Source organism: Lepisma saccharinum, chromosome 14, assembly GCF_977018435.1.
Source record: "Lepisma saccharinum chromosome 14, izLepSacc3.1, whole genome shotgun sequence".
In the NCBI taxonomy this organism is placed as follows: Eukaryota; Metazoa; Arthropoda; class Insecta; order Zygentoma; family Lepismatidae; genus Lepisma; species Lepisma saccharinum.
Genome location: NC_139242.1, coordinates 44,396,491 through 44,424,490, shown reverse-complemented (window position 1 = coordinate 44,424,490; position 28,000 = coordinate 44,396,491). Strand labels below are relative to the sequence as shown.

The following is a 28,000-nucleotide window of genomic DNA, read 5'->3' as shown; positions in this document are numbered from 1 at the left end:
AAGCAGGGTTGAGTGAACGCACTTGCTGAACTGTTGATGTTGTCTGTTACCTTTAGCTCACCCTTGTTTATGTTGAATTGAATGTTCTGTGTGGACTATGAAGGGTGAACCCATAGACATGGTGAACCCATAGGGTGAACCTATCACTGTTGTGTAGCGAAACTATGAGTGAAATAAGTTGTGCTAATTCAGAACATTCCGATTTCATTACAATTCAAAAGCAATTTTTTGCATCTTTTCCCCTCGGCAGATTGATTCGAAACGTACGTACCTTATTTTCCCCATATATTTATGTTTAACCTATGTTGTGTTAGTCAAGTGGAAGAAGTTAGATAACGAATGGTCCACCCATGGTGAAAGTGTAATATTTGTTCTCTACACCAGGATAAAGTGACAAAATACACAACTAGAATTTAAATAACGTAATAGTTTTTGCCTGTATCACTACACAACTCACACAATTATAAAATAATTAATAATACTTCCGTTTGTTGCATTAGTCATTTGGCACATGGCAAGACGACCTTTTTCAGGTAATGCATTTTTACAGGTGATCTTGGAAGGATTTCTGTTTAGCTGCAACTTCTGCAATCTACTTTTGGGAAGAATATTTGGTAAATGTGTTATATCGGAGACACATTTCTTCATTTTTACAGAAGAAACTTCTTACGCAAATAAGTTTGTGTACCATTTTGAAAGTTCGTGGAGGTATTTTCTCCTTCTATAGAATGCTTGCACAACAAGAAATAAGCACTTTTCCTGTAAATTTGAAGGAAATTTGAAGGAATCCGTTTTACCCATACGATAATGTTACCGCATATATTGAACAAAATCTTACGTAATTACTAAAACTTTGCAGTATATGTTAAAAGAAGTAAATCAAAATTGAACCATGTTGAAATCGCAATAATGAAAAAGAAACTTGGGCCAATGCCTTCTCATGAATTTTATTCAAGCCCAATTTTCTATTTTTGGATCACTTTCCTCATCTTCCTGTACATTGTGAAAAAAATATCGGTAAATATGCGATATCGCCCGAACGGATTTCTTCATATTTACAGGAGAAACTACTTACTGAAATCAGTTTCTGTAGCATTGTTGAAGTTCTTTGAGGTATTTTCTTTCGTGGAATCTGAAAACTTCAGCATAGTAACAAGAAATAATCACTTTTTATGTAAGGAACTTGCATTTTCTGACAACATTTTGCCATTGTTTCCATTATGTACCTGCAGATGGCGCGAGCGTCGATAGTCACGTGGTCTCGCCAGTGTTTCCAAACGTGCCTTTTTCTTACGAGAATTTTTTTTTAAACTATGCTTACCTAACCTAACCTAACCTTGCCGGAAATGGTCCGTGGGGCTATCGTGAATGGTTTTTGGGGCTATCCATCAATGGTTTTTGGGGCTATCCATCAATGGTTCGTGGGGCTATCCGTCAATGGTTTGTGGGGCTATCGTGAATGGTTTTTGGGGCTATCGTGAATGGTTTTTGGGGCTATCCGTCAATGGTTTGTGGGGTTATCGTGAATAATTTTTGGGGCTGTCCATCAATGGTTTGTGATGACATAATGAACACGAAAGTAGGTATTTTTCGGTGAAGAAGGTTGAAACACTGCATACCCACTCCAAATCGACAAAACACAAGCACGGCGCACGATGATCCATGATGAGTGCACGCCATATTGTCTGTTACCCAAGCGGAACAAGGAAGACAAATAATGACTCGTAATATGAAAAGTTGACACTATTTTATGGAAAAAGGCATAACTTTACCTTAAAGAATCTTCTGCAATGCAGAATAGGTAAGTATCAATGCTAAAATTAACGAAATAAACGAGTGAGAGGTGTTTGGACAATATCGCATAATTATCAAAATATCTTGCATGCAGTAAATCTGGAACATCATACTTGGAATTCACCTAGCCTACAAAAAATTACTAACCTCCTCTTTGAGGAGAATGAATTAGAACGCCAGTTTTAGTTTGTTTTTTTTAAACATTTTAGGATATCAGAATAAATTTTATGCTGTGATGAAAATTAAGACATTGAAGGAAATGGTCCACATCTCCTCAGAGTTTATAGATCTACTATATTTTGTACAGTTATTTATATTGCTTTATATCTTTAGGTAATTGCAATGATGAACAATAGAAAATTCATAAAGTGGATAAAAAGACAAAAAGAAACATCCATATTTTACACCAGACTTCTGCTTGGGGCTGGTGACCGACCGTACACCCTTGAAAATTCCAACATTTTATCTTTCCAACCTGCACATTTCGATGTTTTAAGATGCCTGAAAGTGATTTTAACATGTGGAAAACACAAAGAAGCAAGATATTTATCCTCAAAATGTGACCTCGGCACATCCAATCTCTCGCAACCCTAACCACTTTCGCCACTTATTTGAAGAAATTTTCACCATACATGCAAGAAATCAACAGCAGATATCGAAGGATAACGCGTAATTACTATCAGCATGAAAAGTAACCATCCTAACGTAACAAAAATGGTAAATTATCACTTTCACTGTTTATTGTAATCAATTTTTGTTATTCAGAAACGAAAAAAAAAAGATTTTTTTAAAATAACGTCTGCTACACTTCACACATTTCTTGTTCTGGGCCACTAAACCTTCCATCTGCAACTCATGGATATACGCGGCATGCTCTATATTGAAGAAATCATAAATTTGAAATATCTTAGAACAATGTGACATGTTTGTTAGTACACTTTCCACTTGTGGTGTTCACCCCAACAATATTTATGGTAAGAGAACTTAACCTAACAACGTAGGCATTCCTTGTGCATAACGTCATAAATCATACCACATAATCACTAATTATTAGCTTGTAATGCATCTCCGCATGCTAAAAACAACGAAAAACGTTTATATGAATAATAATCTTCTCAATCCACTAAAAGTTTTTCACAGGTGTACGGAGGGTCACCATCACCTTCTGCATATTGTGAGTCTTACCAATGATCTCAGCTAGTTTTTGCATCTAGCCTTAACATGCAATTATACAGCAGACTGTTGATACAGAAGGGTCTGTCTTCTATGTGTGTAAAAATGCTGAGAACACAGAATCTATTCAGGAAACATACAATCATGCAAAAGTATGAATAAGGCCAATGATATTTATTTTCTTTTCTTACAGGAAACATTTGAAAACCTTGTGCGTGACAGAGATGCAGGTGAATGCCAGAAGTACCTCTTAAATCTCACTGTGAATCATCCAACGGTTATAAAATATCCCATTAAGTACAGTTATCAGAAAGCTTTTTTAAAGTTTATTATAAACAAGGTGAGTACTACATATCTCTGCATATTAGTTAAAGTATTTGTTTGGTAGCTCCTGCCTCTTCCCCGACTTTTTGAATGTCTGAGAGATTTTACAAATTGGACTTCACAAGTATGACACATCCAAGTATAGGTTCACAAAGAGGGTGACTTGACTTCAATGCTAAAGATACTTAATCACCTTCCTCTTCTTTCGTGCTTATTTCCTCTAATAATGTATTATTTTATTGTAAGTATTTTTTTAAGATTTAGTTACTTATGTTAATAGTCACAGCAGAGTGTATAGTAGCATAGACACTGCACAGTTACAGAACAGATCAGCCATGTTTTGTTTTAACTCTTGTGAATGAATATGTTTTAAAATAATGGGACTATAAGTTTAGTGGTCTAGTTTGTTAAGCATCAGACTGCAACGTGGGTTTGATTCCCAGGGCAAGTGATCCCAGATGAGAATTTTCCTGCAGCGTCCCTACATTAAGTGGCTTTGGGGATCATGCTGCCTCTAATCCACAGTTACCTGGGCAGCAGGGGATGGTAAAGGCAGCTCAAACTTGGTGCTGATCACATAGGATTGCCTGCCAGACTTGTTATTTTTACAGGATTGCCTTTATTCTACAATATGTTTTTATGTTTTGTAAAAGTTTACATTATATGTTGTTTTAATATATAATACAGTGCCTTTCACTGTCGAGTCTTCCATGAAGCAATGGGGAGGGAGGGCATCTTCCGGCATTTAGACCCACAGCTTTACTCTGACTTGCATGTTTTTGTGAGAGGCCGCGGTGGCTCAGTCGGTAACACATCTGACTACCATGCTCAAGGTCCCGGGTTCGATCCCCGGCCGGTTCAAATCCGGGAACTTTTCTAACGATGGAAGCGGCCCTGGCGCCCACCCAGCGTCGAATAACATGGGTACCTGGGGAAACCTGGGGGGTAAAGGCGGTCAGGGGCATGGTTTTGATCACATCACCCCCACTCACGACCGGATCAAGAAAGTGTGGGGCGTTACCCCCACACCCCCTATACGCCTTCATGGCGTGGTGCTAAGCACAGGGGAACACTTTACTTTACTTTGCATGTTTTTGTGAAGTGTTAAGGTGTTAACAAGTGTTTTAGATTGTTTTGTTTTATTTTACATATTACTGTTGCTTTTCTGCAGTCTAATAATGCCACGCTATGCATACAGTTTTGAACAACACATTTTTATGCACAACTCTTTTGTCATTACGAATTCTTGTAAGGAAGTTAGAACACATTTTGCAGCAGAATTCCCAGATGTTCTTGTTTCACACAGGTACAGTGTTCAGATACTTGTGATGTAGGTAATCGGGGTCTATTCTTGATAAGTGAATGGTAAAACAACATGTGCTTAATGAAGAGAAACTAGACAACGTTGATATGCAATCAAAAATTCCTTCAGCGCTTTGCACAAGAAACAGGAATTTTTATGACATGTGCGTGGCGAGCTACCAAACTTATAAAACTGAAGCCATACATTAAAAGAATTGAAAGAAAGTATCAGGAAAGAAATTGAAGCAATTTCAGAAGAGGAACTGATACGTGTTAGCGAAAATTTCCTATAAATATGCCGTAATTGTGTGGATGAAGGAGGACATCATTTACAATACCTCTTGTAACAAGGTACAGTCATGTTCAAAAAATCTGTCGCATGGATTTTTTCTAAGTCCAACGTCTTACGAAATTATGTTGGTAGCTCTGAAACAAGGAAGTGTTGTGAAATATACGATCCTCCAATCAGAGTGAAGTTCGATTCGGAGGAGCAGGAGGCGTGACTCACGGTCTTGCCCACAGGAAGTTCAACCAATGCAGCATTTACAAATATGAGATAACGTCCCCATTGGTTAAATATTGTTTCAATAATGCGAATCGGCAGAAAGATTGCGCAAAAGTTTACTTTGTCGTTTTAATGCTTTTAATCGTTTCAAATTAGTATTAAATTGTCCCAATTATAGTTCATTAGCTTAATATAATGTATTCATGTATGTGTTTGACAATCATATATCACTCATTAGAACAATTTTCACATTGTTTTCACTACGTGAGATGACATTTCATTTACATTTACGATAAAATAGTGGTTTGGGTATAATAACAGTTTTCATTAATTAATTTAGAGATGCATTTTTATTTGTTGAGTTCATGATTAGGTTAATTCGTCATTTCTCACGAAAAGAGGGAACCACAGCTGAAAGAAAATACACAACTTGTATTATTGAGGTCAAGAGTGTTTTAAGATCACTTTTTGCACACATAGGCTAATCACGACTCGGGATACATTTAAATTGGAATCTGAAACATTATGCGACCTGACTGGAACTCGGAAAAGGACACACCGATTACAAGACGTCGATACATTACCACTTGGTCTAGCGAACGCCAATAACAATGAGGGGTTGTGGGTGTGGAAGAGGGGTGACGGAAAGTAGAAAATAAATAGTATTTTTGGGGGTATTTAATGTTATATTTATACACATACAAACCTAGGAAAATATTTATTTTGATACGTGTGTGGGGGGGAAGGGGGAAAAGAGAGGGACAGAAAGATATTGGGAGAGATGGGACGAAGAGGTGATTGTGGGAAATGTTTTATTTTACGTTCAGTAATAAAAACAATCAAATCAATGATGATTATCTTATAAATACCATATTTAATGTAAATTTGTTTTAAAAATGGGGGCGGGGAGCTGTTTGTTTTACGTTCAGTGCAGGATAACAAGTGGAGACACATAGTGGTTCGTATCTCACTTGAAACTGTAGGTCCAGGCCCCATTAGCCTATCTGTGTATAACGTGGATTTAGAATTCAGTAGAAAATAACGTCGATCTAGTATTTTGGATTTTAGATGCGTTGAGATCACTAAAATTTCCAATTCTTATAATAAGAAACCTGTCCTCATATTACCATTTTGAAAGAGAGAGAGTTAATTGTATAATCTTTCGTTGTTAGTTTCAAAGAAGACTAATTCAAATAGTAACAATGGGAACGAATAAAGCTTACGAAAAGTTTTTGCCACCGTGCGGATTTGAACCTACGACCATTAGAGTGACAACCCAGTGCGATAACCACTACACCACGAGTTCGTTCCTTTTTACGGCATGATTATGAGTTAAGATCAATTCGTTCAATATGCATTAGAAATATAATCCCCACCCGCCTCTTTATAAACAACACACCCAAACGCTCCTTTGTAGCAAATGAAATAAAGGTGGTATGAATGTCAAAACATTTAAGCAAAATCTACTATATTTACGACGCAATCGTTTTACATGGAGAGGCTACAGCTTCGAGAATTGAGGTTGTGGTTTGACTGTAATTATAGGATACCCCATAGGTATCGATAAGCCAAGGCTCTAGTGTGCACTAGATTGGTCCATTTGTAGTGACGTGCTCAGGAATTTGTAAAGAGGTATGTGAATATAAAAATGTGTTAATGCTAATTTTTTAAACGGTGAACTCATAATTTAATATCTCTCTGTCCATCTCATTATCCTACTTAGGAACTAATTAGTATTGCAGGAGTCATACTGAAAAGAAATCTCACGTGACAATGACGAGAAATTAGATTTACGGAAGGAATAGTTTTCATATTTTAAAACCTCGAAGGGCCATAGGCTATCTCCCGACTGTCAGTCTCCCTTCCACAATCCTACCTAGAGTTATCTTCAACTGGCAGCGAGGTGACGTTGGTCAGCACGTCGAACCCTCAGCCGTTATAGAAGATATCTGAAACCAGGTTACACTAGTCACTCGTAGCTCCCCAATTTCCTCACGATGGTTGGTTGCCACCGGTCCTATACAGATAACAGGCCGAGAACCCAGGACGACTCGAATCCATGCCGCCCCGCTGCAGTCGGAATCCAAAGCACAGAGTCTTAGACTGCACCGTTACGGAGGAGGAGAGTTTTCATATTTTGTTTTTTATAAATGTCGACAATACATTAAATATATTACGCACCAAAAATTAGTGTAAAAAAATAGCCGGTTCTATAACAGATTCGAACCTTCGATCTTCACTCAACTAGGCCGCTATTTTTAACAATTTCCCATTTTCTCACTCAACAACCTTCGTTGAATGTTTGTCTTAAGATTCGTTAGCAATCTTGTAAACCTTATTAACCTATCTGCTGTCTATCACAAATGTATTTTACAACCTGGAGTACATTTTGATGTCTGCAATTTAGAACTTGACTTTCGTGGTAAGTAATTCTCTACCGTCTACTACTATATAATAAATAAATCAAAGTCTACATATCTCATATTTTGTAAATGCAAAATGTCATTGTTAAATGTTAGAAACTATTTCTTATTCCACCGTTAGTTCCAGATTTAGCCACAGCAATCTGGAAACCAGCGTCAAACGTGTTTCCCACACTTCCAAGGTCAGGTGAACCCTTATCAGTTGCATTGGATGCCTGGGAACATGTTACTTCATACGTCGTGGTACTGTGGTGGATGTCTTCCCCTTCCCCTTTTACCTTGAACGGAAGTTATCCCCGACTGGGCACGACGAATCAATCACAGAAAAGCAGGCTGTCTAGTAAATCGCATGCCATGTATTATTTTGAGCTCCTAGGTTTTGGAAAGTTAAATAAAAAAAGTATGTAACATTAATTCATAATGGTTGACTTCTTTGGGTATTATTTCATGACTCTTTTCTACTTACTCCAATGAAACTTTTGTCTACTGTTTTCAGTAGATCAATAGGTGTTTTGAAACATCTACTGTGTTCAGATTTTCAAAAAGATATAAATACAAAAGAATAATAACGGGGTATGAAATTAATATTTGCAGCCAAAATATTAAACTTAACATATTATACACTATACTGAATAAATTAATTTCACTTGCAGATTCTCTACTGTACTGGTTTCAGTAGATCAATAAGTGTTTTGAAACATCTATGTTAAGATTTTTAAATTTGAATTACAATTTGTGTGCCTGAAAACTTAGGGTATTTTACACCCGTCACGCTATACGAGGTCCAGCCCCTTATCATGACAAAAATAAAAGCATGTCTGAAAACTAAAATATCCTTACCTGGGTTAAAAGCTGAGCCTGTAAAGCGACAGACAGTCAGCACAAACAAGGACAACACACACGCAGTCCTACAAAGATTATACTAACAGTAGGTCCAGTCACCAGAGCCTCGTTAGTCTGCAAAATGCAGTTCAGGGTGTACTACATGGAAGTGAGGTTGGTTTAAATTTTAAATAGATATAAAAACAAATTGTTAGTGAGGAGGAATAAAAAGTTATATTTACAGATAACATGCTGAGCTAAACACACTACAAGGGTGTAAGGGATGACCTTCCACGAAGTATGTACACCCAATTATTGCTTCCACGTAGTACACCCTGGACTTCAGTTTGCAGACGAACGAGGTTCTGGCGACTGGCCCCATGGTAAGTATAATTTTCTGCGTTGTCCTGTGTTTGGTCCTTGTGGGTGCTGAGTGCCTCTTTACAGCCTCAGCTTTTAACCGAATTCATAATATTTTAATTTTTTAATTACAACACGACGTTACAGTTATGTTATTTTAGTTCTGGTAAGGTGCTGGACCCCGTATAAAGTGACAGGTGCAAAATAGCCTAAGTGCTGACGCACCCAAAATTTTGAATTCAAATTGAAATTCAAACACACTACATGCAATATTTTATGTAGTACTGAAGATAATATTTCACTTGTAGTTCCTCAACTGTAATTACACATTAGGCCTACTGAAAGTGTTCAGTAGGAAATCATTGATTTTGAGTAGATTTCCGAGAGACACAGTAGAGTACTACAATTGATAACAGTAGATTCTGTCTACTGTAAACAGTAGAAATTACGTAGGTTTATAACGACGATGAGAATGAAACAGAGCTAAAAACAATGATAATGAAATGCAGAAGCGACCTGGAGCAAACAGGAACGTAGAATGTCTGGCAGCGAGACGCAAGAGTTGATCAAGCGATTATAGCATCAAATTTAGCTTAGAGCTCATAATTGATATTTCTACATGAGCTCAACATACAAGTTACATACAATGAGGGAATTGAATTGAGTTTACATCTCACGTGATATGAGTCGAAACTATTGTTGCACATTGAACTGTGAAGTGAATCAATATTCAATTCGATTAACTAGTGAATGGTGATGTGCTGCGATTTTGTAACGAGATGTGCAAAATGGCTGACAGTATAATAACTTATGGACACATTGATTTAATATAATTGAACAATCTTATAACCTACGATTTTGCATGAAATTTTATTACTTGAATCTACATCACTTCATTGCAAAGGCTACAAGGCATTTTATGGGTTGTAAAATTCTGTGTTCGATTCACATTTCGGTTAACTCTGCGATTTTTATTTCTTATTAAACCGAAAAATTATTTATTGCATTTTACTTATTACGAAAATTCGTATATTATTTGCTTTGCGAAATGTAGAGAATATATTGTTTTTCATGCTGTTTACAAGAATGCAACTATGCATGGTGAACAAAAAATAATGTAATATAAATACTATTCACAAAAGGATGTCAATAGTATTTATTTGTTTTGTTTCTTGATAATTTTCCCTAAAATGAAAATGTATAACTTTTGCTGTACATGACATTTCGTCGAATATGACACATGGATCATTTTTATGCAAATCCTAGTAAAATGATGAGAAATTCAAAAACATATTCTGAAAAATTATTTTCAAAAATAACATTGAAAAATCATTAGAAAGGAGTGTTATTTTTTTAAAAAAAATATATAACATTTTTATTTCTTTCAATTATTAATAAAATACAATACTTAGTTGCTATATATAATAATAATAGGAGTAATCGAACAGAAGTCAAACTTATAATCTTCGGCGTGTAATACTGATAGCCTATCACCGAACCACTTTACCATCATAAAATAAATTGAAGTTTTTTTTCTCGGAAATTACTGGCTAGTGCACGCTGGAACCTTGCCATATGAATATCTACCCTACCACTACAAGAAGCCACGTCACAACCTCAATTCTCGAAGCTGTAGCCTCTCCATGTAAAACGATTGCGTCGTAAATATAGTAGATTTTGCTTAAATGTTTTGTGACATTCATACCACCTTTATTTCATTTGCTACAAAGGAGCGTTTGGGTGTGTTGTTTATAAAGAGGAGGGTGGGGATTATATTTCTTTGATTTGATTTGATTTGATTTAGTTTATTTTACTTCGCGTTTTGTGCCTCTTGGCTAATTTGCGAAGATGGGGATGATTGATGAAATGATGAAATTGATGAATGGACATTCACAAACAACCAAGCCCGACCAGGATTCGAACCCGGGACCCTTGGGATTATATTTATAATGCATATTGAACGAATTGGTCTTAACTCATAATCATGCCGTAAGAAGGAACGAAAAAAAAAAATGGCGTCAAGTTGAGTTATACGTGCTACTGTGCTCGTCGGAAAATACTTGTAGATAATTGAAAAAAACTTCTGAAAACCTGCCACACAGACGATACGAACTCGTAAGTATCTCAGGACATAGTGTAGTGATAAACAGGTGAAAATTAGGTATAACTTAAGGAAAAATCATAAAAATGCCAGGCTGTTGTAATTGTTACAAAGCAAAGCTGGAAATAGAAAAACTGCAACGTGAACTATCAACAAGAAATGAGATCATCAAAATTCTCGAAGCAGACAAGTTAGAACTGTTAAACCGGAAAGGAGAAGAGAAGATGGAAAATGGTATATGGTCAGATGTGGTCAAACGAAACATAAACAAGAAGTCCGCGATAAACTTGTCCAACAACTATGCAGCCAATCACAGTGTATCAAATACAGTTGTGTATCCAAACCCGTTTGAAGTGCTAAACAATGCAGAAGTTAGCTCCATAACAACTGCATCGGCTCACACATCAAGTGCAAATGCTTTCCCATTGAAACACATCAGCAAAATGAGAAATCGACACAAAACAAGTAAACGTCCTGACACAAATAAATACGACCAAAACACTCTAGTCAATAAAAGTTACAAAGGTAATGTCTTAATTTTGGGTGATAGCCATAGTCGTGGTATTGCTTCTAAGTTGGGCGAGAAGTGTAGTGAATACAATGTATCTGGATTTACTAAACCTGGCGCCCCATTGACAGAAGTTGTTAAATCATTACCTGACATGTGCAAGGACTATGGAAAAAACGACCATGTGATCATAATGGGTGGTTCCAATGATATATCAAGAAATGAAGGAAAATTGGTAATCTCAGTACTTAAAAACTGCCTTGAAACAACAAAACATACCAACGTCGTCATTACTGCCATTCCACACAGATACGACCTAATACCAACTTCCTGTGTAAATTTAGAAATGAACAGTGTGAACTCTAAAATTTACAAAGTTTGTAAATCCCCTCCCACAGCAAAAATGCTAAGCGTTAGTGAAATTGGAAGAGATAGCCACACAAACCATGGCCAACATCTGAACGGAAAAGGGAAAACACTTCTGTGTGATAATCTTTATGCACTATTTACTAATACACCACCCTCGCAGAAATCAGTGTACCCTCTTAAGGAAAAACCAGAAAGTGAAGTGTGTGAAGTGCAGTGTCATACTAACCTCGTAACTCCAAACAAAAATGATGATACGGTAAAAGGTGAAGAAAAAATTAGTGTCAGTGTCACGGACAGGCCTTTGAAAAGGAATATAAAAAAACCAATCAAACTAAGGGACTCTTTTTTATGGTAAGTGAGAGTAAACAAATGAGCAAATATAACACTTCCTTAAAAATTATGCATAACAATGTTCAATCCATTACCAACAAATTAGATCAGATAATCATGTGTCTAGAAGAATTACAACCAGATGTATTTACTGTAACTGAATATGGACTCAATGAAGAACAAACAGAATTCTGTAGGTTAAAAGTGTACAAATTGATCTCATTCTTTACAAGAAAAGAGTTCAAAAGTGGTGGTATAGGCATATTCATTAAAGAAAAACTAATTGGATGGAAACAAATACACTGGTTAGAATCACTATGCATCGAAAAGGTCTTTGAAGTAGCAGGCATAGAAATTGATATGGGAAATTTATCTGTGAAGATAATAACCCTATACCGTTCTCCAAATAGTGACTTAAGACTCTTTTATCAAAAGCTAGAAATCATGTTAACAAAAATAACAAGATCAAATTGCAAAATCATTATCCTGGGAGATATTAACATTGACCTCCTCAAGAGCAATAATAAAAACACAGAATACATTGATCTCCTTAGGTCCTATGGACTCTCGCAGATAATCACAGATCCAACTAGAATAACATGTAACTCCGAAAGTCTAATAGATCATGTTATCACCAATCTCCCCTCTGACTCAATACAAGCAGAAGTGATACACAACTTAATATCTGATCACACAGCACAAATTGTTGAAGTTAGTATAATCAAACCACATTACAACGCAAAAAAACCTATACGAATAGAAAGCCGAAACATGGGGGAAGACAACGTAAACTATTTGTTACACCTGTTAGGTAAAGAGAATTGGGCTCTAGTATTTCAAGAAAGTGAAACCGAAAACATATGGGAGAAGTTCATGACCATACTAACTTACTTCATAAATCTTTCATGCCCCTTAAAAATAAAGCATGTTCAACCAAACAAAAAACCAAAACCTGGGTCACAAATGAAATAATACACAAAAAGAATGACCTCAAAGATATTTATGACAAAATGTGCATAACTAAGGAAAACAAACTTTGTGAGTCATATAGAATAAAGAAAAAATGAATATAAGAAACTAATAAGATATGAAAAATCCAAACACCTCAAAGATAATATCAGAAATAATAGTAATACATCAAAGGCAATTTGGAATATCATAAATGAGCAACGAGGCAGAAAACCCAATAAGCGTAATGAAAATACCACATTATTTGAAATGAAGTAGAAATAACTAACCCTAAACACATTGCAGATACATTCAATAAGTATTTCTCAAACTCCTATGTAAACTGTCCCATTGACCCCACAAGTGCCCAAACAACTAAAATTGAATCAAATACTGTACTGAACTCCATTTACTTAGATGAAATAACCCTAAATGAACTAGAAACTACGATAAAAAATTTAAATAATAAGAAATCAGCAGGTCCAGATGGTTGGTCAAATCATCTAATTAAAAAATGTTCTCAATACATAACATTACCACTACAGTATGCTATAAATGCCTCTATCAATAGTGGAATTTTCCCAAAAGTACTGAAGAAAAGTATAATTAAACCAATACTCAAGAAAGGAATAGAGACAGAAATAAAAAAAACTATAGACCAATAACGATCACATCATCTTTCTCAAAACTGTTAGAGAAAATAATTTGTAACAAAATATACGAATTCTGTGCCAAATATAACATAATTAGTCCACTACAACATGGTTTCCAAAAGGGTAAATCGACAAGTACAGCTACTTCTCAATTTATTGAGATAATTATAGATGCCCTGTGCTATTTTCCTGGATCTGTCCAAAGCCTTTGACTGCTTAGACCACTCTATGCTCAAGCAAAAAATATACAATCTTGGCATTAGAGGAAATACATACAAACTGATAAAATCTTTTCTCACGGATAGACCACAGTACACCCAGATACTACATACTGAAAACTCCGTGGTTCACAAAATTATATCTGACACTGAATATGCAAAAACAGGAGTCCCTCAAGGCTCTATACTAGGCCCGAACGACTTACCCGCCCCAGATAATACAAATATTTTAACATATGCAGATGACACAACCATAACATGCAGTGTAAATACACAAGAACAATTAGAAAGACAAACCTACATATCAGTAAATATAATAACTCAGCACTTAAATTCATATAACTTGAATGTAAACTATCAAAAAACAATGTATATGGCTTTCAATCCTGGAAATAAACCCAATTTTGATAATATAAACTTACAAATAGATTGTAATCAAATCAATTATGAAAATCCAGTTACATTTTTAGGTCTAGTTATTGATGACAAGTTAAGATGGACATATCATATTGACCATGTATGCAAAAGAGTAGGGAAAAACTTATATCTCCTAAAACTCCTAACACAATATAATGTGTCTGAAATAAACACAAATCTATACTATGGACTTGTATATCCATACCTAGAATATTGCATAATAGCATGGGGAGGAGCTGCGCAGGAATACACTCAAAGATTGCTTACTCTACAGAAAAGAGCGATACGGTATATGTTCAAAATACCAATTAGAAACTCATGTAGAGAATTATTTAGAGAAAATAAAGCTATGACCATATATTCATTATATATTTACAAAGTAATTGCATATGTACTAAAACACCGTAAATTAGATAAGAATTCGACCATCCATCAGCACAACACACGTCAAAAAGAGAACTTCCACATGCAAGCACACAGACTTGTTCTCTCAGACAAATCACCTCATGTTGCAGGAATAAAATGCCATAACAAACTTCCCACATACATCAAAGAAATTACAGAAACTCACAAGAAACTGAAATCAATTAAACAGTATTTAACAGATATACCTCTATATAATCTCAATGAATTTCAATAGTTAAATTGGATTAGTAAATTGAAGCATTTAAATTCTTTTGATATTGTATGTCTCCTATATTTGAATTATCTCTTTTACAAGTTTAGTATGTGACACTTATAACTGTTTATGTTTAACCCATATGATTTATTTGTATTTTTGTGTTTCCATTTTATTATTTTTATTGTAATCTTACTCCTTTTGTAATATTTAGTATTGTATGACGTTTTCCACACCCATGGATATGGGTCTACGGAAATAAAGAATTTATTATTATTATTATTATTTTAACTCGTGGGGTAGTGGTTATCGCACTGGGTTGTCACTCTAATGGTCGTAGGTTCAAATCCGCACGGTGGCAAAAACTTTTCGTAAGCTTTATTCGTTCCCATTGTTACTATTTGAATTAGTCTTCTTTGAAACTAACAACGAAAGATTATACAATTAACTCTCTCTCTTTCAAAATGGTAATATGAGGACAGGTTTCTTATTATAAGAATTGGAAATTTTAGTGGTCTCAACGCATCTAAAATCCAAAACACTAGATCGACGTTATTTTCTACTGAATTCTAAATCCACGTTATACACAGATAGGCTAATGGGGCCTGGACCTACAGTTTCAAGTGAGATACGAACCACTATGTGTCTCCACATGTTATCCTGCACTGAACGTAAAACAAACAGCTCCCCGCCCCATTTTTAAAACAAATTTACATTAAATATGGTATTTATAAGATAATCATCATTGATTTGATTGTTTTTATTACTGAACGTAAAATAAAACATTTCCCACAATCACCCCTTCGTCCCATCTCTCCCAATATCTTTCTGTCCCTCTCTTTTCCCCCTTCCCCCCCACACACGTATCAAAATAAATATTTTCCTAGGTTTGTATGTGTATAAATATAACATTAAATACCCCCAAAAATACTATTTATTTTCTACTTTCCGTCACCCCTCTTCCACTCCCACAACCCCTCATTGTTATTGGCGTTCGCTAGACCAAGTGGTAATGTATCGACGTCTTGTAATCGGTGTGTCCTTTTCCGAGTTCCAGTCAGGTCGCATAATGTTTCAGATTCCAATTTAAATGTATCCCGAGTCGTGATTAGCCTATGTGTGCAAAAAGTGATCTTAAAACAAACTCTTGACCTCAATAATTCAAGTTGTGTATTTTCTTTCAGCTGTGGTTCCCTCTTTTCGTGAGAAATGACGAATTAACCTAATCATGAACTCAACAAATAAAAATGCATCTCTAAATTAATTAATGAAAACTGTTATTACACCCAAACCACTATTTTATCGTAAATGTAAATGAAATGTCATCTCACGTAGTGAAAACAATGTGAAAATTGTTCTAATGAGTGATATATGATTGTCAAACACATACATGAATACATTATATTAAGCTAATGAACTATAATTGGGACAATTTAATACTAATTTGAAACGATTAGAAGCATTAAAACGACAAAGTAAACTTTTGCGCAATCTTTCTGCCGATTCGCATTATTGAAACAATATTTAACCAATGGGGACGTTATCTCATATTTGTAAATGCTGCATTGGTTGAACTTCCTGTGGACAAGACCGTGAGTCACGCCTCCTGCTCCTCCGAATCGAACTTCACTCTGATTGGAGGATCGTATATTTCACAACACTTCCTTGTTTCAGAGCTACCAACATAATTTCGTAAGACGTTGGACTTAGAAAAAATCCATGCGACAGATTTTTTGAACATGACTGTACATGCTCACTTTAATTGTAACTGTCCATGTAATTGTTCGAGCTTATTTCATTACATAGCTAGCAGTTCCATTTACACGGATATTGCATCCACTTTGCTAGCAGACGTGCTCTCGCTGCCCAGTGTAATAGCCGCCACGGAAGACTCGACCGTGAAAGACACCTTCATACACACAATTAGTAGCAATGACTCTAAACGCACAGCCATGAAATTAGGTGGGTGGCGGAAGTTTGTGCTGTTGCCACGTTTGGAGGTTTAAAAGAATGAAAGATCTCATTGTAGAGTTGTAGATATGGAACTGAATTTCTGGGGCCTGTAACAAACTTTAAATTCACACAATCACCAGGTGTGTATCAAATGAGACTCGAAAGTGCCCCGGAGAGAGGTCGGTCTGACCCTTGAATTATGCAACACAGCCCGGTTGCTGTTGCCACACAGTGCGCGGGAACCAGCAACTTTTGTCCAGCTCTCACTTTGCTTTTTCCATATGTTGCACCAGTGCAATTCTGCCCAGCCACCTATTTTCATGGCCGTGCGTTTAGTCTAAATATTGCCAGAGCTAGAATAATTTTCGCTACTTTTGCTAACATTATCTCCTGGTCATCTTGTTTTTAAATGTTACAAATGAGGTCTCATATTTCCCCACTGAAATTAAAATCAATGCCATACACAAGAAATGGGATACTGATAAGGGAAAGGTTTATTATGAAAAACTGTAACTTGTGTTGTTTTTTGAACCTGTCATAGACAAATTTTAAACAAAAAAATGTCATCATCATTCCCCGTATTTAAGAATAATTGTTTGAAACTTCACCACCCCCACTGTCTGTCAGATCTCCTCATTCCTCATTCTAACCCTTCTAGTCTTCTTAAATATACTCCTTAAAAATTTCATCTCCACTGCCTGCATCTTTCTTTTGTCTCTCTCTGTCATTGTTCAAGTCTCTGTACACAAATTAAGCATAAGGCTTTCGTCGTAGGTGTAATTTTGCCACAAATGTACTGCTAGTGTTTGCAATAGCTAGGTCTATTTTATTAGTATTAACATGTTTCCAAAAGAAAAAGTTTGCTTTATTTCCAGATATCTATCAATTATTCTTATTATTTTATTAATTTTTTTAACTTGTGTTAGTATATCAAGCTAGTGTAAAATTTCTGCTTTTGAAACAATATGTAAGATACGTGAATAAAGCAAAATTTATGATATTATGTGGGTTGGAGATTTAATAGTGGCGACACTGCTGTATATACACCATGAAATGGAACCAATGTTTCTCGCTTATATCACACATTTGTTTGATACCTAATCTACATCCCAGTAAATGGACTTTTTTTCAATACGCATGGCCTGCCACCTGTGGGCAAGTGGGAAACTTACTTTCTGGATGCACCTAATATATCAAGGGAGCAAGATGAAATGACCTGTCAGGTGAGAAAAACTGTATTTAAGTCCGGATCGATCATATGCTGTTCAGTGGAATTTTTGGTCACAGTCCCGATCGATCATGAGCTGATCGATGGAACAGAGCCTTTTTTCGTAGCCTTGCAACCATGTTCATTTTCTATGCTCATGACTCGAAGTGCATGGAACTTGAAACCAAGAGTTGATATGCATCGACAGCGACGCTGGTGCTCTTCAACTCCCTAATGACATCAGCAGCTGCTGCTAAATTTACACCTTCTCCTTGTCGGCACAGTAAAAGAGGCATCGAATGACAAAGCTCACACAAGTGATTTGGCACGGTTTTGCAACGATAGCTTTTCAGCGGGTGAAATACTCTTTGCACAATGCTTGCTTCAGAAGACAACCACTCCTTCTTCGTAAGGAAAAAGAAAGGGGTGGGGAGGTAAGAGGTAGGATGGGGGCTAAAAATAACTCTTGCGCTTCATTGTGCAAGTTTCCAACCTTGTCAAAAATAACTCATGCACTTCATTGTAAGTGTTGCCAACCCTTGTCGAAGAAAAACTCATGCACTTGTTTTTTTTCCCTTCGGACAGCAAAAGGCATTAGGAACAAAATAAATATTGAATTATAATGTAGACATGTGGTTGAAAATAGGACATCTATGTTCCTGTCCCATGTGTCAACAGGGAGGGGCAAAATTTTGTCTTTTCTTTCTTTCTTTCTTTTTTTTTTTTTTTTCAATTTTCACATTTGAAGCCATGAATAATAACAAATACATACAGATAGCAACACTTCGTCTTTTCTATGTCAAAGTACATTTTATTCTTAGTAAAATGTGTAAATTATCTGCCATAGGAAGAAAGCTGTAAAGATTTTTGCTAAACCTTACAAAACTCGTTTAAATGCTCGGGGAAAAACTGCATAAGCGCCACGGAACTGTAAAGGTTAACTGCCATTTTTTTTAAAAAAAAAATAGCCTTTGTGAGTAGCCCTAAAGTTGGCAATTTTATTGCTAGTTTAAAGCAATGATTGATAATAATTTTTAAAAGTTAAAATAATGGACCAGTAACAGATTATCATGAGATTCTCTCTCCCAAGTTATAATCAGCGTTCGAAAAATCTTCATCAAAGCTAGCCACCAGCTCTGAAATTCAGGCACCAGGAAATCACCTACTGGCTATTGTGCATACTATAAGAAGTTGAGCATCACCATATTCAAAACATTGCTAAATCATGTGAGAAAGTGGAAAATAGGGTTTGGGGGATAAAGAGTAAGGAATAGTTACTGCTTCTATGAAATGTTCACAATGTTGATAAAAGAATCATAACACCATTAAGCCTTGTCTCCATGATATGAAAAACTCAATATGCTGACCAAGGCAGAACTTTATTTTATTTTGAAGCATAAACTAAATGTAACGTTTCAACCTTCTAGCAAGGTCTTTTGTATTTGGTACAGAGTCTAAAGAAGACCTTGCTAGAAGGTTGAAACGTTACGTTTAGTTTATGCTTCAAAATAAAATGAAGTTCTGCCTTGGGCAGCATATTGAGTTTTTCAAAAAAATCATTTGCTAACTTACGCTGTACTGCAATTTGAACTTAGAATCTTCAAAATTTCGTACATGCAAACTTAAAAGAATGGCAATATTACAGCAAAAGATCACAGTCGCTAGGCTGAAATTTTTAGTCGCCATGGCAACCTGGCGACTGGGATTTTTCGAGCCCTGGTTATAATATTAATTTTGTTCCCGTAGAACTACAATACAAGATATGGAAAGCATGCTAGTTTATATATAATTCAACTAAACACTGATGAGAAAAATATCTTTGAATAGTCACACTTGATGGTATATTGTTTACAGGAATTTCAGAATGGCATTTATTTTTCTTTTTTCCTCAGTTGGAAAGTTGCAGTGTAGAAGTGTTAGAAGATTTATACACAGCATATTGCAATCTACTGAATGCAGAGCATAAGGATCAGTTATCATACAGACATTATGTTCTCTCTCCATCAACCTGTGTGATTCTAAAGGAAAACTCCAATCTCATCTCAGAAGGAACCACTGGGCTGTGCAGTTGGCAGGTATATCAAACTTCACATTTTTAAATTAAATTTTCTCTGTGCACAATGAACTAAGTTACCTGTAAGGCTAAAGTTTATGATCGTATGTTACCTAGTCTAGCCATAAATACTATCACAAACTTTCAGCTTGGACTGTACATACGGTTGACAAGCTCATAAACCATGCTTGTGCTGAAATTCCCTCCTGACCATTGTGTGTCAAGTGTGAAAGAGTAAGCGTGATCTTATTGTGCTTAGCATGGAGACGGGGAGAATATGAAAACAGAGTAGCTGTAATTGCTCCACATATGGTTGGAAAGCCACTTACTGAGAATTTCCAGACCTTAAAAACCTGAAGCTCAGCAATAGGTTTGTGTATCGGACAATCCAGAGATTAACTGAGAGTTGGTCGACTTTGCTCTATACGAACAGTGGCGGCTGTTAAAGCATTGGTGGTTCGTGTCCGTTGAAATCCCATCCGGAAGCAGGTGATAATGGCACAGGAGCTCAACATTTCACAATGATCAATGTCCAGGGTACTTTATGAAGAACTTGGACTTTGAGCTTACTGGTGGAGTGCTGGACATTTCCTGATGCCACAACTGAAGAAGCAGAGGGAACTAAAATCGAGACAGCAATGATGAGAAAGTGTTCACCAAGAAAGGTTTTCACCCCAAATGTCCAGGTATATACCTCTAGAAGTTCATGAGAGAGTTCCCAAAGTTCAGAGTGGTGACCCACCTCCTCAGTCATTGTTTGGTGGGGGGGGGGGGGGAGTTATGAGGGTTCCACCAAGCTTCATTTTTGTGAAAAAGGCTTAAAAACCAGTTTCAAATTGTATGTAAAAAGTGTCATGGATGCTCTCATTTTCAATTTCAATTCATTGAAATGTGTTGGGTGCATTTAGAGACAATACATTTCATACCGTGTAACTGGTAAATTATGTATCAAATAAATCTTGTCCTTTTACAAACAGCAGCTCCGAGTAGAATTATGAGGATGCTGTATCTCTTTTCTCTTTAAAAAGAAAATATTTTCTTTCTTTCCTCCCCCCCCCCTTCCTTCCATTAATTCTTTTCTCAGTGTTAATCATAATTTAAATTCATTCTAAAGTATATGTCACTTTACAGGCTGCACAAGCAACAGTGGAGTGGGCAGTGTCGCACAGAGACCTAATAGATGGGAAGTTGGTTCTTGAACTTGGTTCAGGAATTGGACTAACTGGTATAGCCACAATACAACTGTGCAACCCATCCAAGTATGTGTTCTCAGATTGCCATCCGTCAGTGTTGAAATTGCTCCAGCAGAATGTCGAAGTTAACTTTGCAAATGTACTCAAAGAACACTTTAGTGGCAATGGAAGTGTAGAACATGCAGATGAAAATGAACTGTTGAATGCCAGGGTGGATGGAACTGATGTAAGAATTGTAAGGCTTCCGTGGGAAGAAGTTTCACATTGCATTGCAGACAAGCTGAAGCCTGTGGATGTTATTTTGGCATCAGGTAATGTTTCTTTGAATTGTTAGCTGCTACATACTTTCGTATATCAAAAAAATATAAAAGTGCCAATTATTCTAATATTCTATCATTTAAGTATTTATAGAATTGTCGTTAGCAATTATATTTATTTACACTGTATTCTATTTCATTATATTTCCATGGCCAAGAAGTGATATATTTTTACATTCTAACATTTCTATGTCAGTACTCTTACTGTGCTAAAGTGTTTGTAGTATCGCATAAGTGGCAAAGGGTAACATTTTTATGTAGTCATTGCAATACTTGCCAAAATCAGGGTCAATCTTTCAACCCCCGGTGGAGGCACATAGTGGTTCGGATCCCACTTTAAACTGTATGTCCAGTCCCGATTAACCTTACTGTGCATAAAGTGGACTTAAAACAACAAATCAATCCAATCCAATCTTTCAACCAGGGGATGGGAGGCACAATATTTCTCTGCGGTAAATCGTGATTCAGTGTAAAAGCTCACTGCAGTACCATAGACCTTATGACGACAAAAGACAATTTATGCTATCCCATACGGGGGTAAGAGTTATGAAATCTGATTAATTTGTATTCTTTCTGTAATTAAATATAAGTAGGGCCACATATTTATGGTGACTAAAAGATTGATATTTTGATACAAAAACTGGGCACATTTTGGAATCAAAAACAGAATATAAAATGGAATTTTGATATTAAAATTTAATTTACACTTATTACACGAACATTTCCCCCTTAATAGCATAGTTATATCGTTATCAGAGTATTAAATTTATTCCTGTGTAAAGAAGTCAATTTCTGCTTCTCAAATACAGGGTGTCCCACGAACGGCGCAACTGGGAATTAAGAGTGGCGTTACTTTGTAACCGAAACCTGTACATACATAATACACCAAATGTTAGCCCTGTCCAAGTAGATATTTTTAAACATAGAAACAACAAACGGGGTGCAGTGTTGTTCATGCAGTGTTGCCAAATGTAAGTGAAAGTGTAAATTTATTTTTCCACAAAGCATGGAAAATTGCATGTCAAACATTCGTACGGAAATTTGGACGTCAATTTCCACCTTGGGTAGGTGGACTATTTCGCCATCTATAGTTCAGAGAAGAAAACCGATTGTTTTTGCGTATAGCCAATCCTGAAATGCCTCGTAAAGGCGTACCGGTCCAAATGGGTGTTTTAAAAGAATTATGAGGTACAGTGGCAACACTGTTGATGTTTGAAGGCAACAAAAGGTGTGTTTAGTGATGGTCTATGACATGAAAATACTGGAAACAGGAAAAAAAGAAAATGAAAATTATGGTGAAAAAAGTGTTACTTACCTGCTCCTGGCAACCATGCAATGCACGTAACAGGCAGTGTAGCTTTACAAAAGATGTTGAAAATGACAACCATTTTCCCTGAGGCATTCATCAACACGTTTTATCATGTTGGAAGCAACTTTATGCAAGGTTGATTGGTTTATATTGTTAATGGCTGTGCAAATGTTTATTTTTAGATCATCAAGTGTTCTTGGGTTATTAATGTAAACTGTTTGTTTCAAATAACCCCACAGAAAAAAATCTGGAGATGTCAGATCCGGGGAGCGACTGGGCCATAAGTTTTTGCTTATAATGTGATTGCCAAAAAACTCTGCCAACATGTCTAAAGTTTCATTAGACGTGTGACATGTTGCGGAGTCTTGTTGAAACGAACAATCACGTTCATCACGTTCCAACACAGAAATAAACTGTGTGATAAGGTCACGATAAACTATTCCGTCAACTGTTGTGTTGAAAAAGAATGGACCGATTATTTTTCTCCGCGAAATCGCGCACCACACACCGATCTTTTGTGGATGAAGTGATTGTTCATGTAACAAATGGGGATTGTTACTTGACCAGTGTCGAGAATGTTGACTGTTGACATATCCATTTAAGTGGAACCATGCTTCATCCGTGAAAAAAACCTTATCCAAAATATTCACACCATTGTCTCTTATAAAATTTCTAAACCACTGGCAGTATCTTACACGTGCACCTTTGTCTGCTTTCTTCAGTTCTTGCACAGCCTGTACCTTATATGCACGTAGGTGCAATTATTTTAAAGCTCGGTGAGTTGTTGTTTTTGATACACCTGACTGTGCAGCAAGTTTACGAACAGATTTCCTGGGAGATTGTAATATTCTCTGCTCCACATCCTGCAGCACACCTTGTGTCAAAACTGGTGGTTGTCTGTGGTAGGGTTTGTCATTAACTGATCCTGTTTCACGAAATCTGGAAACAAGTTGATATATCGTCGAATTTTCTAGAACACTGTTATTCGGATATTTCTCGCGAAACACAGTTTTTACACTAGCGTACGATTTTGAACAAAAATAATGTTCCACAATGAACACCCCTCTCTTCCAAAGAGTACTTCATTTCACAGAACAATTCTAATCTTCCCCTACGAACAATGCGAAATGCACGGCTCAAACAGTTCTGAGTACACAACTAACTGATTCTTTTGTTCTCGTTCGGTGGGTGCTCTTATCGCATTGCATGGTTGCCAGGAGTAGGTAAGTAATACATTTTTCACCATAATTTTCATTTTCTTTTTTTTCCTGTTTCCAGTATTTCCATGTCATAGACCATCACTAAACACACCTTTTGTTGCCTTCAAACATCAACAGTGTTGCCACTGTACCTCATAATTCTTTTAAAACACCCATTTGGACCGGTACGCCTTTACGAGGCATTTCAGGATTGGCTATACGCAAAAACAATCGGTTTTCTTCTTTGAACTATAGATGGCGAAATAGTCCACCTACCCAAGGTGGAAATTGACGTCCAAATTTCCGTACGAATGTTTGACATGCAATTTTCCATGCTTTGTGGAAAAATAAATTTACACTTTCACTTACATTTGGCAACACTGCATGAACAACACTGCACCCCGTTTGTTGTTTCTATGTTTAAAAATATCTACTTGGACAGGGCTAACATTTGGTGTATGACTTATGTATGTACAGGTTTCGGTTACAAAGTAACGCCACTCTTAATTCCCAGTTGCGCCGTTCGTGGGACACCCTGTATCAGGGTGTCTTACCAGTCAAGAAAAAGTAAAAACATCAACAAGTAGGTTGAGAAATTATACTTCCCATCAAGAATTTTTGCTATCACAATGACTGATTAATTGATTTAGTTTATTTTACTTCACTTTTCTGCCCCTTTGGCAAATATCAAATATGAGGATGAATGATGGAAAGATGGATGAAGGGACAATCACAAATATGTAGGTACAACATGAACCCCACATAAGATTATGCTGGCTGCGAGTCCAGACACCAGAGCCTCGCTAGTGTGCCAAATGCAGTCCAGCATGCATTAGTAGATAAAGCAAGTCTAATTCTCTTGTTAAACACAGCTTCAGTTTTCATCTTAATTTGCCTTTTGGTAGGTTTTTTTTCATTAAATAATTTTCTTAATTGCTAATTTCCAACTTTACCTAAGTAGGAGTCCTACAAATAAAGGTTAGGAAAAATGAAAAAAAAATCAAGAATTTTGGACTTAATTTTTGTAGACACCCTGAATATTTACAGCAGAATTAATAAATTTTTCATGCATTGCATAACTCGCAGGATATATTAGACTTCAGAAAGTGCTGTGTCGGTAAATAAACCCTAAATTTCATGTTTAAGTTTATTTTCATTTCGCATAATTTTGTGACAAAAAAAGCTAGGAAAATACATCTCATACCTTTCAGAAACATGAAAAATGAACATTACAACATGTTATTTTTTTTCACATTTTGCGTTTTCATCAAAAATTATATATGCATGCCCCTGAATATAACAAATTGACATGTACGAAGTACAAAGTAAACAAGAAGGCTACAGTACAGCATGTTATTGTATTTTAGTTTCCTGTTGATATTGCTTTGTGAATTATCAGTTTATGTAGTGTTAATAACTTTAATAATACTGCTAATAACACTAAAAATGATAAACCTGGAAGAAAATACTTTGAAGATTGCACTACTTAAATTGAGCAATATGAAAATGCAACAATTCTCATTCCCTCCCCCTTTCTCTCAGTGTTTGAAATGAGATGCCTCTGATAGGCATCAGTATCCTGTCAATTCGAAATGGTACCTCTTATCTCACATAGTTATAACAGGATACTGCAAGATAGATTGAACTACATGGCAAGTCATAATGGTCTCGGGTGATTTTAGTGTATCACAACATTTCAGTTTATATTGACAATTTCTCTCTGTATACCTACACTCTGTCTCTGGAATCTGTGGAGTAAAGTTATGCATAATGGTAGAAAAGGGGAGAAAGTGAGTGGATGGACCAAAGCAGTGCATGGTGTTGAAAACTGCTGGTAGCTGTATCCACGCGTTCTTTCCTCCATGCACTCATTATTCCTCTCACGTGATCATCTGTCGAGCCCTCTCGAGTCCTGTTTGTGCAGAGGACTTGTTTTCGTTTGTTTGCTCCAGAGATTCCCAGAACAGCATATTTTTGAGTCTTCTTGTCTTGTCCCCATCCTTATTGATACACATCCGTTGCTTATGCACATAGTTTTACCTTGTGGTTACAATTTCTCTTATGTTACTACTTATTTTATGACATCTTTTCACTGATAACTAATTTGATCTCTTATGTTTTGTGTTAGCAAAACAATAATTTATTTGAAACTGGTTGGATTTTACCCATTACATACATTGTATCACATTTTGCACTAGACTGATATTTTTCAGATGTTGTGTATGACCCATCATTGTTCCCAACTCTATGTGAGGCATTGCATTGTCTACTGAAGCATGGGCACCCATCCTGTATGGCTGTTATACTCTGCACTGTTCGTAATCCAGAAACTATTACTGGATTTTTACATAGCTTGGGTAAGTTTTTAATTGTTTAGGTTAACTTTAGTTTCATTCATAAGGAACAAGTGTTCTGTTCAAGATACTCAACAGTAAAGAGTCAAAATTTTCAGCTAGCTTGGCGAAAAGGAAGTGGTGTTTCGGTTAAGTCAAATAATGGAAGTGATTTTTAGGGAACTCTAGTCTGTGTGCCTTCCCTGATATGCATGCAATATGAAAGTTGAACCAATTTTAAAATAATTATGTTTGGTAAAAAAAAGTGATTGTGTATAAATCACATGAGCTAATCAATCTATAATTCCAACTGAACAAATTATTATATTACTTATAAATTTGTTATGTGGAAAGCAGCGGCGGTTGAAGGGGTAGAGCCGCCGTGCCATGGCACTACCCTCAGAAGAAACGTATACCTCGCCGAGTGTTGTTAAATTAATACATTGATAGTTTACAGACAAGGAAATTCGAATCTTGCAATCGGTGAAGCTGACGTGACGACCGCCCCAACCTCCTCACTGCAACGCCAGCTGTTTCGTTCGTACCCTCGCGAGGCAACAGTCTGTGCCACCCATGAGCTGGCCTAACCAAGTTGACACACGTGCAGAGGGTTGAAGAAGTCTCCGCGATGAACATTTCCACCATGAGCCGAGAACAGTGGCAGGGGCAGGGTTAGCTCATAAGGAACCGTGCCCGTCTTTGCTTCGCACAGCGAGGGAACTTTTGCAGTGTTGACACAGTTGCCACCTTCAGAGAAAAGTCGCTAAATATGACTGATTTGTAAGACGGGAAGTAATTTCTGCCCTTTTGGAGAAACAAACCTAGTATTTTTCCAAAGTTAAATGAACATTTTTGATAATAGATAGATGCACGAAGAGGGACATCCAGACGTTTTTTAAAATATAAAAGTAAAAAATCCTATGATAATGTGAGTTTCCTTTGGCATTTCGACAATTTCTTTTCATAACAAAGATATTTTCGACTTCCAGTTAGAATACATGTGCATGGGGGAGGAGAAGGTGATAGTTGTTTTTTCATTTCCTCTTCTAATTGTTATATTTTTAAGGAAGTGTCCTGTAGTGTATAAAGATAGGTTAGTGAGTGAAGATGAATCAGATTCGTACGTTATTACTTAAACACACGTTGTATTCCACGTTACCAAACCAGAATAAACAACTTGATCAGTGGCGCAACCTCAAGGAGGGGGCCGGAGGTTTTTTTTTTTCGATTTCTTGATCACGTTGGCACTACCAATCATAGTTGCCCCCGGCTGTCACTGGTGGAAAGTATGCAAATAGTTTGTGTTAATGAAAGCGGAAATGAAGATTGAATTTCAAATTCATATGTTGTATCCTAGACTAGCAGTTTTGTTCATACATTTATTTACAAAGCTTTTTTCTTTTTGTTTTCAGAGAAATTTAGTCTTTCTTTCATTGAGGATGAAACTCCTGAACAGAATCTTTTCTACTATGATAGTGATGTCAGTATCAAGGTATACAGAATACATATTGCAAGATGAGTAATCAGAATCTTCTTGCAGGAAGAAGAAGAAGAAGAAGAATTAACTTCA

General features: G+C 36.3%; 1 protein-coding gene across 1 annotated transcript; it reads left to right on the top strand.

The window, feature by feature from the left end:
• On the top strand, window positions 1-27,982 carry LOC145998830 (protein-lysine N-methyltransferase EEF2KMT-like). The gene is made up of 6 exons (XM_083135488.1): window positions 1-263; window positions 3,161-3,307; window positions 19,919-20,101; window positions 21,211-21,583; window positions 26,311-26,454; window positions 27,843-27,982. The coding sequence occupies exons 1-6, from the start codon at window positions 165-167 to the stop codon at window positions 27,947-27,949; spliced, it is 1,053 nt and encodes a 350-aa protein (XP_082991614.1). The 5' UTR covers window positions 1-164; the 3' UTR covers window positions 27,950-27,982.
• The last annotated feature ends 18 nt before the right edge of the window (window positions 27,983-28,000 follow it).

Coding starts and splice junctions, on each gene's coding strand:
- LOC145998830 (XM_083135488.1), top strand. CDS start 165: ATGAGTGAAATAAGTTGTGCTAATTCAGAACATTCCGATTTCATTACA. Junction 264..3,160: donor TCGGCAGATTGATTCGAAAC/GTACGTACCTTA, acceptor CTTTTCTTACAG/GAAACATTTGAAAACCTTGT. Junction 26,455..27,842: donor TGGATTTTTACATAGCTTGG/GTAAGTTTTTAA, acceptor TTTTGTTTTCAG/AGAAATTTAGTCTTTCTTTC.